Here is a 17,971-nt window from a genome sequence, read left to right as displayed (position 1 = left end):
CAAAGAGAAAATATCAAAAGCAACAAATAACATACAAGACAATCCCCATAAGGTTATCAGCTATTTTTCAGCAGAAAGTCTGCAGGCCAGAAGGGAGTGGCACGATATATTTAAAGTGATGAAAGGGAAAAACCTACAACCAAGAATACTCTACCCTGCAAGGCTCTCCTTCAGATTCGACAGAGAAATCAAAAGCTTTACAGACAAGCAAAAGGTAAGAGAATTCAGCACCACCAAACCAGCTGCACAACAAAAGCTAAAGGAACTTCTCTAGACAGAAAAGAAAAGGCCACACCTAGAAAATTACAAATGGGAAAGCTCACCAGTAAAGGCAAACATACAGTAAAGGTAGGAAATCATCCACACACGCATATGATATCAAAACTAGCAATCATGAGAAGAGGACAGTACAAATGCAGGATACTGGAAATGCATTTGAAATTAAGAGACTATGAACTTAAAACAATCTTGTATATATATAGACTGCTATATCAAAACCTCACAGTAACTGCAAACCAAAAATCTACAACAGATATACACACAAAAAAGAAAAAAGAATCCAAACACAACACTGAAGATAAGTCCTCAAATCACCAGAGAAGAAAACAAAAGAGGAAAGGAAGAAAAAAGACCTACAAAAACAAATCCAAAACAAGTAACAAAATGGCAATAAGAACATACATATTGGTAATTACCATAAATGTAAATGGATTAAATGCTCAAACCAAAAGACACAGACTGGCTGAATGCATACAAAAACAACACTGGTATATATGCTGTCTATAAGAGACCCACTTCAGATCTAGGGACACATACAGAATGAAAGTGAGGGGATGGAAAAAGGTATTCCATGCAAATGAAAATCAAAAGAAAGCTGGAATAGCAATACTCATATCAGACAAAATAGACTTTAAAATAAAGACTGTTACAAGACACAAAGAAGAACACTACATAATGATCAAGGGATCGATCCAAGAAGAAGATATAACAATTGTAAATATATATGCACCCAACATAGGAGCACCTCAACATGGCAAATGCTAACAGCCATAAAAGGAGAAATTGACAGTAACACAATAATGGTGAGGGAGTTTAACACCCCACTTTCATCAATGGACAGATCATCCAGACAAAAAAATCAATAAGGAAATACAGGCTTAAATGACACATTAGACCAGATGAACTTAACAGATATTTATAGAGCATTCTTTCCACAAAAAAAGAAAATGACAGGCCAATATCGCTGATGAACACAGACACAAAAATTCTCAATAAAACACTAGCAAACAAAATCCAACAATACATTAAAAGGATCATACACCATGATAAAGTGGGATTTATCCCAGGGATGCAAGGATTTTTCAATATCCGCAAATCAATCAGTGTGATACACCACATCAACAAATTGAAGAATAAAAACCATATGATCATATCAATAGATGCAGAAAAAGCTTTTGACAAAATTCAACACGCATTTATGATAAAAACTATCCAGAAAGTGGGCATAGAGGGAACCTACCTCAACATACTAAAGGCCATATATGACAAACCTACAGCTAACATCATACTCAACAGTGAAAAGCTGAAAGCATTTCCTCTCAAGACAAGGATGTCCACTCGTGCCACTTTTATTCAACATAGTTTTTGAAGTCCTAGCCATGGCAATCAGAGAAGAAAAAGAAATAAAAGGAATCCAAATTGGAAAAGAAGAAATATAACTGTCACTCTTTGCAGAAGACATGATACTATACATAGAAAATCCTAAAGATGCTACCAGAAAACTACTAGAGCTCATCAATGAATTTGGTAAAGTTGCAGGATAAAAAATTAATACACAGAAATCTGTTGCATTTCTCTACACGAACAACAAAAGATCAGAAAGATAAATTAAGGAAATAATCCCATTTATCATCACATCAAAAGGAATAAAATGCCTAGGAATAAACCTAGCTAAGGAGGCAAAAGACCTGTACTCTGAAATCTATAATATACTGATGAAAGAAATTGAAGATGACACAAACAGATAGAAAGATATACCATGTTCTTGGGTTGGAAGAATCAATATTGTCCAATGACTATACTACCCAAGGCAGCCTACAGATTCAATGCAATACCTATCAAATTACCAATGGCATTTTTTATGGAACTAGAACAAAAAAATCTTAAAATTTGTATGGAAACACAAAGACCCTGAATAGCCAAAGCAACCTTGAGAAAGAAAAATGGAGCCAGAGGAATCAGGCTCCCTGACTTCAGACTATACTATAAAGCTACAGTAATCAAAACAGTAAGATACTGGCACAAAAACAGAAATATAGATCATTGGAACAGGATACAAAGCCCAGAAATAAACCCACGCGCCTATGGTCAATTAATCTATGACAAAGGAGGCAAGAATATATTGGGTTGGCCAAAAAGTTCATTCAGGTTTTTCTGTAAGATGTTACAGAAAAACCCAAACGAACTTTTTAGCTAATCCAATACAATGGAGAAGAGACAGTCTCTTCAACAACTGTTCCTGGGAAACTGGACAGCTACATGTAAAAGAATGAAATTAGAACATTCTCTAACACCATGCACAAAAATAAACTCAAGTGGATTAAAGACCTAAATGTAAGACCGGATACTATAAAACTCTTAGAGGAAAACATAGGCAGAACACTCTTTGACATAAATTGCAGCGATATCTTTTTAGATCTACCTCCTAGAGTAATGAAAAGAAAAAGAAAAAGAAAAAGAAAAAAATGGGACCTAATTAAACTTAAAAGCTTTTGCACAGCAAAGGAAACCATAAACAAAATGAAAAGAAAATATACAGAATGAGAGAAAACATTTGCAAATGATGAGACCGACAACGGATTAATCTACAAAATATACAAACAGCTCATGCAGTTCAATATCAAAAAAAACAAACAAACAACCCAATCAAAAAATGGGCAGAAGACCTAAACAGACATTTCTCTAGAAAAGACATACAAATGGCCAAAAATAACATGAAAAGATTCTCAACCTTGCTAATTATTAGAGAAATGCAAATCAAAAAAACAATGAGGTATCACCTCACACCAGTCAGAATGTCCATCATCAAAAAGTCTACAAACAATAAATGCTGGAGAGGGTGTGGACAAAAGGGAATCCTGCTACACTGTTGGTGGGAATGTAAACTGGTACAGCCACTATGGAGAACAGTATAGAGGTGCCTTAAAAAACTAAAAATAGAGCTACCATATGACCCAGCAATCCCTCTCCTGGGCAGGTATCTGGCAAAAACCATACTTCAAAAAGATACATGCACCCCAACGTTTGCTGCAGCACTATTTACAGTAGCCAAGACATGGAAGCAACCTAAATGTCCATCAACAGAGGAATGGATAAAGAAGATGTGGTACATATATACAATGGAATATTACTCAGCTGTAAAAAAGAACGAAATAATGCCATTTGCAGCAACATGGATGGACCTAGATATTGTCATACTGAGTGAAGTAAGTCAGAAAGAGAAAGACAAATACCATATGATATCACTTATATATCTAAAAAAATGATACAAATGAACTTATTTACAAACAGATACAGACTCAGAGACTTAGAAAACAAACTTATGGTTACCAGGGGATAAGCGGGGGAGGGATAAATTGGGAGATTGGGATTGACATATACACACTACTATATATAAAATAGATAGCTAATAAGGACCTACTGTATAGCATAGGGAACTCTACTCAATACTCCATAATAATCTATATGGGAAACGAATCTGAAAAAGAATAGATATATGTATGTATATATATATATATATATATATATATATATATATATATATATATATATATGTATGTATAACTGTATCACTTTGCTGTAAAGCTGAAACTAACACAACATTGTAAATCAACCATACTCCAATATAAAATAAAATTTTTTTAAGTGATAAAAGGATAAATACAAGAGGATATTACACACATTAACATATGCACCCAATACTGAAGCACCTAAATATATAAAGCAAATACTAACAGACATAAAAGGAGAAATAGACATTAAAACAATAATAGAAGGGGACTTTAACACCACACTTACATCAATGGACAGAACATCCAGACAGAAAATCAAAAAGGGAATGGTGCTCTTAAACGATACAATAGACCACTTGGACTTAATAGAAATCTAGAGGACACTCCACCCCAAAACAGCAGAATACACATTCTTTTCAAGTGCACATGGAACATTCTTCAGGATAGATCACATGCTAGGCCACAAAACAAGTCTCAACAAATTTAAAAGGCTAAAAATCATATCAAGCATTTTTTTCAGACCACGACACCATGAAACTAGAAATCAATTACAGGAAGAGAAAAGGGAAAAACACAGACACGTGGAGACTAAACAACATGTTACTAACAAACCAAGGGTCAATGAAGAAATCCAAGAGGAAATCAGAAAATACCTCAAGACAAATGAAAATGTAAACACAACCTTCCAAAATCTGTGGGATGCAGCAAAAGCAGTTCTACAAGAGTAGTTCATAGTGATACAAGCTTACCTCAAGAAAAATCTCAAATAAACAACCTATCCTACCATCTGAAGGATTTAGAAAAAGAAGAACAAAGCTTGAAGTCAGCAGAAAGAAGGAAATAATAAAGAAGGAAAATAAATAAATAATAATAAAGAAAATAAAATACAGAGTAAAAAAACAATAGAAAATAACAATGAAACCAAGAGCTGGTTTTTTGAAAAGATAAACAAAATTGATAAGCCTTTAGCCAGGCTCATCAAGAAAAAAAGAGGGAGGACTCAAATAAACAAAATAAGAAATTAAAGAGAAGAAGGGACTTCCCTGGTGGAGCAGTGGATAAGACTCTGTGCTCCCAACGCAGGGGGCCCAGGTTCGATCCCTGGTCTGGGAACTTGATCCCCCATGCATGCCGCAACTAAGAGTTTGCATGCCACAACAAAGGAGCCCACGTGCCACAACTAAGACCAGGCGCAACCAAATAAATAAATAAATATTTTTAAAAACAAGAAATTAAAGAGGAGAAATTACAACAGATATCACAGAGACACAAAAAAAATCATAAGAAAATACCATGGACAGTTATATGCCAACAAATTGGACAGCCTAGAAGAAATGCATAAATTTGTAGAAACACACAATCATCCAAGATTGAATCAGGAAGAAATAGACATTCTGAACAAACAGTGAAATTGAATTAGTAGTCAAAAAAATTCCAGCAAACAAAAGTCCAGGACTGGACTGCTTCACAGGGGAATTCTACAAAACATATAATGAAGAGATAATACCTAGCATTCTCAAACTTTCCAAAAAATTGAAGAGGAGGGAACACTCCCAAATTCATTCTATGAGGCCACCATTACCCTGATACCAAAACCAGAGAAAGACACTACAAAAAAGAAAATTACAGGCCAATATTTCTGATCAATATAGATGCAGAAATCCTCAACAAAATATTAGCAAGCTGAATCCAACAATATATAAAAAGGCTCATACACCATGATCAAGTGGGATTTATTCCAGGGATGCAAGAATGGTTTAGTATTTGCAAATCAGTCAATGTGATATACCACATTAACAAAAGGAAGGATAAAAATTATATGATTATCTCAATAAATGCAGAAAAAGCATTTGACAAAATTCAACATCCATTCATGATAATAACTCTCATCCAAATTGGCATAGAGGGAACATATCTCAATATAGTAAAGACCATATATGATAAAATCACAGCTAATATCATACTCAATAGTGAAAAGCTGAATGCTTTTCCTCTAAAATCAGGAATAAGATACCCTTTCTATTTAACATAGTATTGGAAGTTCTAGCCACAGAAATCAGACAAGAAAAAGAAATAAAAGACATCCAAATTGGAGGGGAAGAAGTAAAAGTGTCACTATTTTCAGACAACATGATACCATATAAAGAAAACCCTAATAAAGTCTCCAACAGAAAAACTATTAGAACTAATAAATGAATTCAGGAAAAGTTGCAGGATACAAGACTAATATACAGAAATCTGTTGCTTTTCTGTACATTAATAATGAACTATCAGAAAGAAAAAACAAGAAAACAATCCATTAAAGTCACATAAACAAGAATAAAATACCTAGGAATAAACTTAACCAAGCAGGTGAAAAATACATTCTCTGAAAACTATAAAACACTGATGAAGGAAATTGAAAATGACAGAAAGAAATGGAAAGATATTCCATGTTCATGGATTGGAAGAATTAACATTGTTAAAATGACCATACTACCAAAGCAATCTATAGATTTAATACAAACTCTACCAAAATACTCATGACATTTTTCACAGAACTAGAACAAACAATCCTAAAATGTATATGGAACCACAAAAGACCCCAAATAGCCAAATCAATCTTGAGAAAAAAAGAGCAAAGCTGGAGGTATCACATGCCCTGGCTTCAGAGTATATTACAAAGCTACAGTAATAAAAACAGTATGGTACTGGCAAAAAAACAGACACATACAACAATGAGACAAAATAGAGAGCCCCCAGATAAACCCACGTACTTATGGTCAATTAATTTATGACAAGAAGGCAAGAATACACAATTGGGAAAGTCTCTTCAATAAGTGATGCTGGGAAAACTGGGCAGCTACATGTAAAAGAATGAGATTAGAACATTTTCTCACACCATATACAAAAATAAACTCAAAATAGATTAAAGACTTAAGACTGGAAACCATAAAAATCTCTGTTTCTTCTAGCAGGAAACAGAGATGAAAAACTCTTTGACATAAATCATAGCAATATTTTTTTGGATCTGTCTCCTAAGGCAAAGGAAACAGAAGCAAAAAAGAAAAAAAGAAAAAAAATCCAAATGGGACCTAACTAAATTTAAAAGCTTTTGCACAGCAAGGAAAACCATCAACAAAATGAAGAAACAACCTGCTGAATGGAAGAAAATATTTGCAAATGACATGACCAATAAGGGGTCATATAAACAGCTCATACAACTCATACATATAAACAGCTCATGCAACTCAATATCAAAAAAAAAACAACCCGATTAAAAAATGGGCAGAAGACCTGAATAGATATTTTTCCAAAGACATACAGATGGCTAACAGGCACATGAAAAGATGCTCAACAGTCCTAATCATCAGAGAAATACAAATCAAAACCACAATGAGTTATCACCTTACACCTGTCAGAATGGCTATCATCAAAAAGACCACAAATAACAAATATTGGTGAAGAAGTGGAGAAAAGGGAACCCTAGTACACTGTTTGTGGGAATGTAGACTGGTACAGCCACTTGGAAAACAGTATGGAAGTACCTCAAAAAACTAAAAATAGAACAACCATATGATCCAGCAATTCTACTACTGGGTATATGTCTAATGTATAAATATAGATATGTACATATATATAGATTCATACACAGTCACATACATATTCATATATATAGGAGTATAAGCTATAAAAATATTAAATCACTATGTTATACACCTGAAACTAATAGAATATTGTAAATAAACTGTATTTCAATTTTTTTTTTTTTTTTGCTGTGTTGGGTCTTTGTTTCTGTGCAAGGGCTTTCTCTAGTTGCGGCGAGCGGGGGCCACTCTTCATCGCGGTGCGTGGGCCTCTCACTATCGCGGCCTCTCTTGTTGCGGAGCACAGGCTCCAGATGCGCAGACTCAGTAGTTGTGGCTCACGGGCCCAGTTGCTCCACGGCATGTGGGATCTTCCCAGACCAGGGCTTGAACCCGTGTCCCCTGCATTGGCAGGCAGACTCTCAACCACTGCGCCACCAGGGAAGCCCCAAGTATTTCAATTTTTTAAAAGGTAAAAAAATCTTTGGGGGAAATTTAAGAGTCAAGTATCTTTCCAGCCCTGTCTCTACTCCTCCACAGTGGCTGATCTAGGGTCCTTCAAATCACCCTACACATTCCTACCTCTGAGCTTAGTTCTCATGTTCCACCTCTCTCTCCTCCTCCTCTCTATCTACCCCAGTCCTACCTGGTCTTCATGACCCAGGACAAACGCTTTTCCATAAAGCCAATCACCCCTGACTGAAGGAACTTATCCCTCTAGGAACTCCTTTAACAATTACTTCTTTATGATTAACTTGTCAATTAATTATGCATTATCTCATGACATTTCTCCCACAGCTACGTTGAGTTAGTATTTGTCCTACATAGTAATTTAACTTTTTACACATGGTCTTTTTCCCTAACTAGATTATAAACATCTTAAGAAAGAAGCCTTGTCTTGACATCTTTCTTCTCAGCACCTTTTACAATGTTTTGCATGTCATCAAATTTAAATTAATATATATCATTTGGATTTTAATTTTATCTAATTTCAAAGGTATATCAGGAGACCCTTTGAGGCTGATGTCCACACTAAACAGATTATAAGCTCTTTAAGGACCATTTTGTTCAGGACTATAGTGCCAGAACACAGCACTGCCTAGCATTCAGGAGATGCTCAAGAATGCTGACATTTTGTCTATGCTCACATTTCAGTGTGTACTGTTTTTCATCATCAATGAAACAGTAGCCTCTAAAATATGATTACCATATGTTCTGGTTTTCCTGGGACAGTCCTGGCTTTCCCATCATAATTATTAACAGTGCCTAAGTGTTCCACTTTGGATATTAAGTTATATGGTCACTTACCCTGAAATCAAAGCAAATTCAGATACTTCATTTATTGTTTTCAGCTCTGACTTTGACCTTCTCTGCGTGTTCTGGCTTTGGTTGTTTGCTTTTATTATGTCTTGGTGTTCACTTCTGAATCCTTTCAGGGTCTTCCTTACCTTCTTTGGATCCAGTTAGGTTTCCATCTGTGTTTGGTTCAGTGATGCAGAAATACAGGTTTAACATAACTAAGTTACTTGCTTCTCTTTATCCCTCATAAAAGCTGCTTCAAGACTGTTTTCTTTTACTAATATGAAATCTGTTTCTTGCATCATTGCTGGCATCCAAGCATTCATGAGCAGCGTAGCAAAGGACAAACTCATGTCTGGAATGAAGGACAAGAACATATTTAGTGAAGTCATTAAAATTTCAATTCTTAAAGAGTTTGGTGCCAGAAACCAATCTAAACAAATAAACGTATATTTGCTAGTGTCTAAGGAGAGCCATCAATAATTAATTCTTAAGTTTTGTACAGATACTTATTAGAGAACACTGTATAATTAAACATTCTTATGTTATCTCTGTTGAATTTGAAGCCCTCCTTTATTTTTTAGATTGTATTTATAATAAAAATCTAAATTTTTCTTTCTGAGTTATCCCCCTCTTCTCTCCCACTTTTTAAAGCTTTTATGTGGTTTTTTTAATCACCTTCACCATTATATGCTTTTAATTTAAAAATACAGCTCACATTTTTTTCTGTCACCTTTTAGCTGAATAAATTCTTACCACAAAACAGTCTGTTAAGAATTATACTTATTTCGGGTTATAAAAATCTATACTTATTTTGATATAAATTTTGATAGATGGCAAAATTCTAAAATTTCTAGTATATGTAATGAAATTGGGCAGTACTTACTGTTTTAACCCATATTTCATTTTCAATGTATAGTGTTGGAATTAATAATACCAGTAATACAAGGAGCAAAAGATGAGCCCCCATCTTAAAGGAGCTTATAGTCTATTTTGAAAGCATCACATATATACATATCATAGCTGAAGGTAATTTTAAGGTAGTTTATAAACAAGTGAGAGATTGTAGTATTTAAACCACAAAGGTCAGCTCTTAGGCAATTCAAAGTCAGGGAAGACAGTTGTTTAGAGACAGCTTTGGAGAGGAGTTGATCCTTTCCTCCTTGAAGATAGTGTAAGGGTAAATTGCTGGAGGGGTAAAGAGTGCTTTCTAGGCAGTGAGTAGCTTTGAGCCAAACCTTCCTGGTTGGAACTGGCATGGGTAAGAGATTGGCCTGACAGGAGTAGCTTTTTGTTTAGGGAGTAGCTGAGAGTGTACTGGAAGCCAGAATGGCAAGGCTCATGTGAAAACCTTCACACAGTACAAAACCCACAGGAAACAGACCAAAGAAGAGCTATTCTCATTGAAGCTGGGGAGGGGCTGGTCCCAGAGCTCCACCTGATCATGTCTCCTCCCCTTAGCCCGGGGGGTAACCTACCTCCAAGGATGCTACCCCTCTCCCCATGACTCTGTAACAACCAGTTTTGTTCTCCTTTCCGCAATATAGTCTCAATAACATGTTTGTCAACAGATAGTATAAAATTCTAAAACTTTGAGTTATGTCCTCTTGCGCTATTTGTATAAGATCCAAACCCATTAAACAGAATCTTATTAGAATGAAAAAATATATCATTAGTAAAATGTTAACAAGCACCAGCAGATTTTGAGCCTACTATAAACTTCATTTCATAGACTAAAATTCTCCAGGCACCAAATGATAACACATTTGAGATGATAAATGGAATTTAACCTGTATTCTTCTAAGCATGAAAGGGAACTCGTTTTCTTGGAGAGTTGGTCTTGGAGAATTTTTGAACTAAGCAAAAGTTGGCTTTCCTAAAATAGTAGGGTTTAAAGAGAACCAACATCAACCGCTGCCTTTCCTTGTCTGCTTTGTCTGCATCAATGTCATTAACTCTGATTGTCTGCTACTTTTAACTTTGGGGAAAGGATCAAAATATCATCCACTCATCCAATACTGTACTTGGCACTGGATAAGTCAAGTGAGCTTTATAAGGGCAGAATTTAATGATGGCTACTTAGCGTGAAGTTTGTTTTGGCTCCAGGATAGGAAGTAGCAGCATGTATCTGCAACCTGGGGAGCAGCTTCCTGGAAAAGTGCTGTGATAGTTTCCTAGGGCTGCCATAAGAGTACCACAAACTGGGTGCCTTGCAGTTTTGGAAGCTGGAAGTCTGAGATCAAGGTGTTGGCAGTGTTGGTTCCTTCTGAGGGAGTGAGCGAGAATCTATTCCAGGTCTTTCCCCTAACTTCTGGTGCTTTGCTGGCAATCTTTGGCATTCCTTGGATTGTAGATGCACCACCTGACCTCTGCCTTCACCTTCATATGGGGTTCTCCCAGTGTGTGTGTGCGTGTGTGTGTATGTTTACGTGTCCACATTGCCCCTTTTTATAAGGACACCAGTCACATTGGGTTAGGGGCCCATTCTACTGCAGTATAACCTCATCTTAACATATTACACCTGCAATGACCCTATTTCCAAATAAGGTCACATTCTGAGCTACTGGGGGTTAGGACTTTAATATATGAATTGGGGGAGGGGAGGACACAATTCAACCCTTAAAAAATGCTCAGTCCAGTGTTACATCCCACTCCACCCTGGTTCCACCAAGGTTGACCATGGTTGCCTCATGGCCAGAATCTGACTGAGGTGGTGGGATTCACTCTCGCCCCCTGCCCTTGCCTCCTCTGAGACTGCAGAGCCTCAACAGGCTGGCTAAGAGCCACATGGACACCAGGCTTTGATAAGGTGACTTCCCTCTGGATTTACACCAATGAATCTGCTTCAACTTCTGCTGTACGGGGGGCAAAGGTAGGCATGTCTATGCTGGGGTGAGTCTCACCACCAACTACAGCTGCATTCATGGTTTTCTTTCTCTTTGATAAGTGCCCACAGCCTACATCATGTCCTCCTTTGCAGGCTCAATTTAAAGACAGGCTTGGCACTGAGGTCAATTAGAGAGGTAAAATAGCATAAGCAAATAGTCACTTCTTACCTTTCTAAGCTGCTTTTAGTCAGTTTCTCATTTCTTCATTCTCTTCCTAAAGATATTTATGTTTAAATAAAGGTTTTCTCCCTCACAGCCTGATTTTTCCATCTGCTTGATTCCTGCAGTGAAGTCTTAACCCTATGTTTGTTTGTCTTCTCACAGCTTGTTGCCATGGGAATGATTATAAGATGGTAAATTTCAACACTGTCTTCAAAGCACCCTGAAAGAGATGGAGAAAATGGGCAGGATAGAAATGTGCTCTTAGCTGAACACATATCTCTGATTACTGGCCAAAGCACACTAGAAAGAAAGTTCAGAGTAACAAGGGATACATTAATGCTTAAGTATACATCAAATGGATCCCCATGACAAGCCTCCTCTTATCTAAGGAATAATAAGCACTAGAAACCCAGGAATTGGCCACCTTGAAAGACGAGCTCTTGTGATTCACAAATGAAAGAATGCTTTGTGCTGAAGAAACGCTTCAGCGGTCCTGTTGAGAGGCTGAGTTGGTTCTAGAGGTGTTGACTTACTTCCTGGGTTCCCTCAGCCCACATGAAGGCATGCCTGACATCCTGAGAAAGTATGTTAGGCTGTAGCCTTGGCTCCAAGGTCTTAGGGGGAAATGAAGCACTGACTTGCCCAGCAGTCTGGTTATAATTTCTGCTTTTCCTGGATAGAGGCAGGGAAATACCACACAGAGATAAAGAAAGAAAGGCTTATGTTCTTAATTTTTCATCAGAAAAACTATTGCACAATAATAACCCACCCTCAAGTCACATATTGTTTAGATGACACAGGGGCATAGCATCCTGGTCTGAGCTCTAGACATCCAAGTATTTAAAGTGAACTTGCCATCATTTGGCTTCATTATTATCCAGGTGCCAAGATGCGTTAGCTAGTGCAATCAGCCTATGACTACGTATATATGCTTGTGGTTTTTAATATAAAAACACCTATTTTTCTTTTGTAATTTTTTTCTTGTTATTTTCTTTTAGATAAAAATATATACTCTCGAAGAGGACAATATTTTATCTGTTTGTGTTGAAAAGCATGTGGAAAGACCCGCACACTTGGCTTATCATCTCTTGTCCGACTTTACCAAGCGACCTTTGTGGGACCCCCATTATATGTAAGAATAAATTTTAAATATTTTCTTATTCAACCCTGACATCATGTAAAAGATGATCTCTACATTGCAGTCTATCTCCATTGCCCAATGTATGACCTATTGTTTTATTAAACAGTATTTGCTAAAGCTTGCTCTGCATGGAAAACTGCATCAGGTGCTACTGAGAGACACAAAAATTATTATAATCATCTATTTTTCATCTATATTGAGTTGACATGCTTTACCCACAACTATTGTACTCCTATCAATAACTCTTCAAAGTTGATATTATTCCTATTTAACAAGAGAGAGATCCCAAGACTTGCCAACATTACACAGGCAGTAAAGCAATGGAACCTGAATTGGAACCCAGGTCTGTCAGGCTCTGAATTCCATACTCTTGTACTTTAATACACAGTCTCATTGCTCTTGAGGAAGTGATTATCAAATAGTCCCTCCAACTTCCCACTCTTGATCTTTATTTGGCAGTCCCCTCTTTTTCTGTGAAGCAGCACTCCCTGGTGAGAAGCTGGGAGAAGCAGCTGTGTGAGTACACTCCTTCCTGCTCTCCATGCCTGATCAGGGCCCACTCCTGTCAGCCTACATCTCTTCTGTTACTCCTTGTCTCCCACATCCCTAATCCAATCTTCTCCACTCTCCCTCCTTTCCTGGAATGCAGAGCTGGGCATCTTGTCAACTGCACTGTCAGGGTAACACCCCCTTCTCCAAGGAGTCCAAGCTCCTGGGCTGCAGGGCTCAGGCTTCATGGACATCTTGCTTGAAGGAAAGGATTGGTAAGATTATACCTATTATATTCAGCATTACCATTTACTTCCTAATTTGGATGAAGTAGAGTTTCACCTTTTAAATGTCCAAATCTCACTGTGATTAACAGCATGTAACAGACAATTTAACACCACTAAAGTGAAACATCTCTGGGCTCATGTGTTACATTTGCATAGATGCCAGAATGATACATCCTGGTTAATGTTACCATAATAAACATTCGGAGAGAAAAGGAAACACTTGATGATTTTCTTGCGTTGATCTTTGTAGATACTCTGTAAGTACAAAGATTTTAGCAAGAATGATGCCTAAACTTGCTGCTCTTTTCAAATGTTTCTCCCACTATTTTCTATATCACCTGACATTCTAGCCTAATTGAACTTGAATGAAGGAATGAATGAATTCTAATTCCACTTACTTTTTTTTTGCATCTATCATGATTCAGGTACTGTGCCAGGTGTTTTCATTTGATCCTCACAATAACCCCATAGGTACTATTATCTACATTTTATAGATGGAAAAAAAGTGACTTGCCTAACATAACATAGCTACTAAGTGGCAATCTGAGACTCAAAGGCAAATTGCTTGATTCCAAGCTTAGTGCTCTTTCCCAATATACGATATTCCTTTAGCTCAGAGTCATTGGATTGTCCATATAATTCACTAGTCTTCAAAATATTATTACTTGATCCTAGAGAAAAATAATTTTGTGGAAAAAAGAAAAGCGCCTTTCTCTGCAGTGTTGAAGGCAGTGACCTTAGAGTCAGATGGCCAGCATTCTTTTCATCACATGCAGAATTATTCCTTCTGGCCAAACAACTCTAAAAACGGACTTTAAGAAATGATGCTGGCTTTGGGGGGATGGTTATGTGAGCAGAAGGGTGAATATGGACACCAATAATGAAGTTATGCAAACAAACAAAAGAAAGGAATGCCTTATTCTACCAGGTAGAAAAATGTAGACTTTCTGTCACTGTTCTATTTACATAGGTCCTGTGAAGTCATAGACTGGGTAAGTGAAGATGATCAGATATATTATATCACTTGTCCTGTGGTGAATGATGACAAACCCAAAGACTTGGTAGTACTTGTTTCACGGAGAAGGCCTCTCAAAGATGGGTGAGTATATGTTATTCAAGTGTTATAGCAATGTCTTACAGTATAGAGTAGAAAGAAAAAGTTGATATGAAAATAAGGAAGTCAATGGAATAAGCATTTCTGGTCTTGAATGATGTTCATGTGAATTTTTTCTAGATGAGGCTTTAGTTATCATTAAAAAACAAACAAACAAAGAACCAGAAAGAAACAATTATCTATTAAGTGCCAGCCATGTGCAAAGCATCTGTAAAACTCGTAAAGCAGTTCTCTTTCCTTTTGCTCTATGCAGATGTAAAACGGATATTTAGCAAACCTTCAAAATATCCGTTATTGTAAAAATGCAATGAAAGCCAAATAAAACACCAGGAATTGGTTTTGGTTCAGAATTTACAGACTCAACTGTGCTAGACACCCAAAATGGCTGGCTGTCAATTAGAGTGTCTGTTCATGGCTTCTCCATGGGCACTGGACTTCTCAGAGAATAGTGTCTAGGTTCCAAGGGGAAGGGTCCCAAGAGCAGGTGTGCAAAAGGACAAGAAGTGGAAGCTGCCAGGGCAGTTATGGTCTCCCTCTGGAACTCCCTCAGCATTATTTCTGATGTCAAAGCTGGCCTATAGAAATAATCCCTCCCGTGTGGGATTAATGCACATGGATGTTCAGTGTAGTATCATTTACTACGGCAAAAGATATTAGAAATAAACTGAAGCTCCATCTTATTAATTATGGTAGAACCATACTACAGAGTACTACACCAGCATTAAAAAGGATGAAGTAGTCACGGAGGCATTGATACAGAAACACCTCCAAAGTTTCACCGTTAGGTGAAAAATCAAATTATAGATCAATATTTGTAAAATGATTATATTTATGTAAAAATCTACATACGTCCATTTGCTTACATAAATGTTATATATTTATAAAAAGATCTGGAGGATCACAATATAACGTGGTCATCTCTAGGATAAGTATGTATTGTGCTTATGGTGGACTGAAGGATGACTTCTATTTTCTAATGCATAGGATTCTCTATTGTTTGAAGGTTCTTTAAAACAATGGTATTATTTTTTCATTAAAAAAAGAAGAGATTGAAATTACAATCCATTAGGGCAAAAAAAAAAAAAAACCAGTTTGGAGGTTGACTGCAGCTTTGCAGAATTATACAACGTATATGTAATTCTTAGGCAGAAAACACCTATGGCCCTTATTATTATTTGCTATACTTGAATGTATCCATAGAGAATGTTTTCCTATGTATACCACTCATCTAAAAGATCTGGGTGTCTATAGTTTTACTTCTACTATATAAACAAGTTGCATTAACTGTAGGAATTTATTTTCTAACAACTATTCTTTGTTTCTCTCAAGAACTTTGAAAATGTCCTTTTATCTTTCAGTCACACTTACACGGTGGCAGTGAGGTCAGTTATTCTGCCATCAGTCCCACCTTCTCCACAGTACGTCAGAAGTGAAATCATAAGTGCCGGATTTCTCATCCGTGCTATTGACAGCAGTTCATGTACCGTAAGTTTGATGAAACATCTGCAGATTAATTTGTTCCTACAGATACAGAGGAACCTTTTACCTGGATTTACTAATTAACTGTAATTCTGCAATGTGTGTCCACCCACACCCACCAGGCAATCCTAAGGTCATCCTTTCAGATCCATTCCCAAAAGGTTAGGGTCATAGCCTCCCCTACACCAACAAGATTGAGATCCCTGCTTGAAAAAGCTCTAAGTCAATAAGAAATTAAAATATTGTTTTGTTTTGCTTTGTGTTTTTGAAACAGGTATCTTACTTTAACCAGATTTCTGCTAGCATCCTTCCTTACTTTGCTGGAAATCTTGGTGGCTGGTCAAAATCCATTGAAGAGACAGCAGCCTCCTGTATACAATTCATAGAGAACACTACTGATGATGGGTTGAAAAGCATATTTTAAATGATAACCTTTAAATTATCTGTCATTTTATTTTCCACTTTCAATTTCAAGCACCCTTAGCTCTGACACTTGACAAGCTTCTGGGCCACAAATAATTTAATATCAGTCTAAGCAAAATGCAGTTATGAAGAGGTTAAAAAACAAAATGCATCCCAAGTCCAATACCAGTGATTTGGGTTAACATTAAAAGAGCTTTAAAACTCTGTTTTAGATCACCCGTGGCTTTGCTCCCTTCCAGGGGCACAGGCAATGGAAAATTTCCCACATGCAATATTGTGTGTTCTGTAAAATGGTGGAAGTTAGGTTAAAATAATCAAAACATTTTTAGGCTACATGTTCTGTTTGAAAGTTTACAAAATTTTATAAAATCAGAAATGATAAGTTGGCTAGTTGATTAATAGTATGGGGTTGTTCCATGTACAGCAGGTATCTGTATGTCAGGAGCATCTGACAAGATGTATTACATGTTTTAGAGCTTTAAATTAGGAAGACATTAAAACATAATGGAATCCAATCAATTTTAGTAATAGGAACTACTTTCCTAGTGTCATTTAACATATATCAAGTCAGCTGACCAATTTAGTATCTATTGCTCTATCTACACTCACAAAGTACCTGCAAAATGTGATATTGTAGAGAAAGCATTAACTGAGCTCTACTTTCATAATCATTACATTAGAACTTTATTCCCTAGGCTTTTTAAAAAAATTTATTTATTTTATTTTTGGCTGTGTTGGGTTTGTTGCTGCACATGAGATTTCTCTAGTTGCGGCGAGCAGGCGCTACTCTTCATTGCGGTACACAGGCATCTCATTGTGGTGGCTTATCTTGTTGTGGAGCACGGGCTCTAGGTGCGCGGGCTTCAGTAGTTGTGGTACGTGGGCTCAGTAGTTGTGGCCCATGGGCTTAGTTGCTCCGCGGCACATGGGATCTTCCCGGACCAGGGATCAAACCCACGTCCCCTGCATTGGCAGGTGTTCTTAACCACTGCACCACCAAGGAAGTCCCCCTAGGCTTGAACATTTATCATTTTACTCTGTCTGTGATTTGTCTTAACTCATAAGACAAACCAGCATACGTCAAGTTAGCATCCTCTACAGGACAACTTCTAAAAGTTAAAGGACTTCTCCGTTAAGAGTTTAAAGCACTTAAGAGATTAGTTACATCCTGCTTTAGTTTGTCAAATCTTTACTTCTGTCCAAATCTGGTTGTAATTATTTTTATTAATCTGTGCCAGCAGATTTTCATTTATATGAACTTTGGACTGTGCCCCAATTTTATGAATTAACATTTATATACAATAAGAAGAGTGGATATGTAGATTAAAAAAT

At 36.8% G+C, this 17,971-nt stretch overlaps 1 protein-coding gene across 2 annotated transcripts in view; it reads left to right on the top strand.

Moving 5' to 3' along the window:
- ACOT12 (acyl-CoA thioesterase 12) overlaps positions 1-17,971 on the top strand; it is a 56,698-nt gene extending 38,727 nt beyond the window's left edge. For both annotated transcript variants that reach the window (XM_057541869.1, XM_057541870.1), the window contains 4 exons: positions 12,705-12,838; positions 14,594-14,722; positions 16,096-16,222; positions 16,491-17,971. In XM_057541869.1, the coding sequence (XP_057397852.1) occupies positions 12,705-12,838; positions 14,594-14,722; positions 16,096-16,222; positions 16,491-16,640 (540 nt within the window). In that variant the 3' untranslated portion in view covers positions 16,641-17,971. The remainder of the gene's footprint in view (positions 1-12,704; positions 12,839-14,593; positions 14,723-16,095; positions 16,223-16,490) is intronic.

The sequence above is a fragment of the Balaenoptera acutorostrata genome, chromosome 2 (genome assembly GCF_949987535.1).
Source record: "Balaenoptera acutorostrata chromosome 2, mBalAcu1.1, whole genome shotgun sequence".
In the NCBI taxonomy this organism is placed as follows: Eukaryota; Metazoa; Chordata; class Mammalia; order Artiodactyla; family Balaenopteridae; genus Balaenoptera; species Balaenoptera acutorostrata.
The sequence above is the reverse complement of the archived record's forward strand: the minus strand, read 5'-3'. Positions and strand labels throughout refer to the sequence as shown.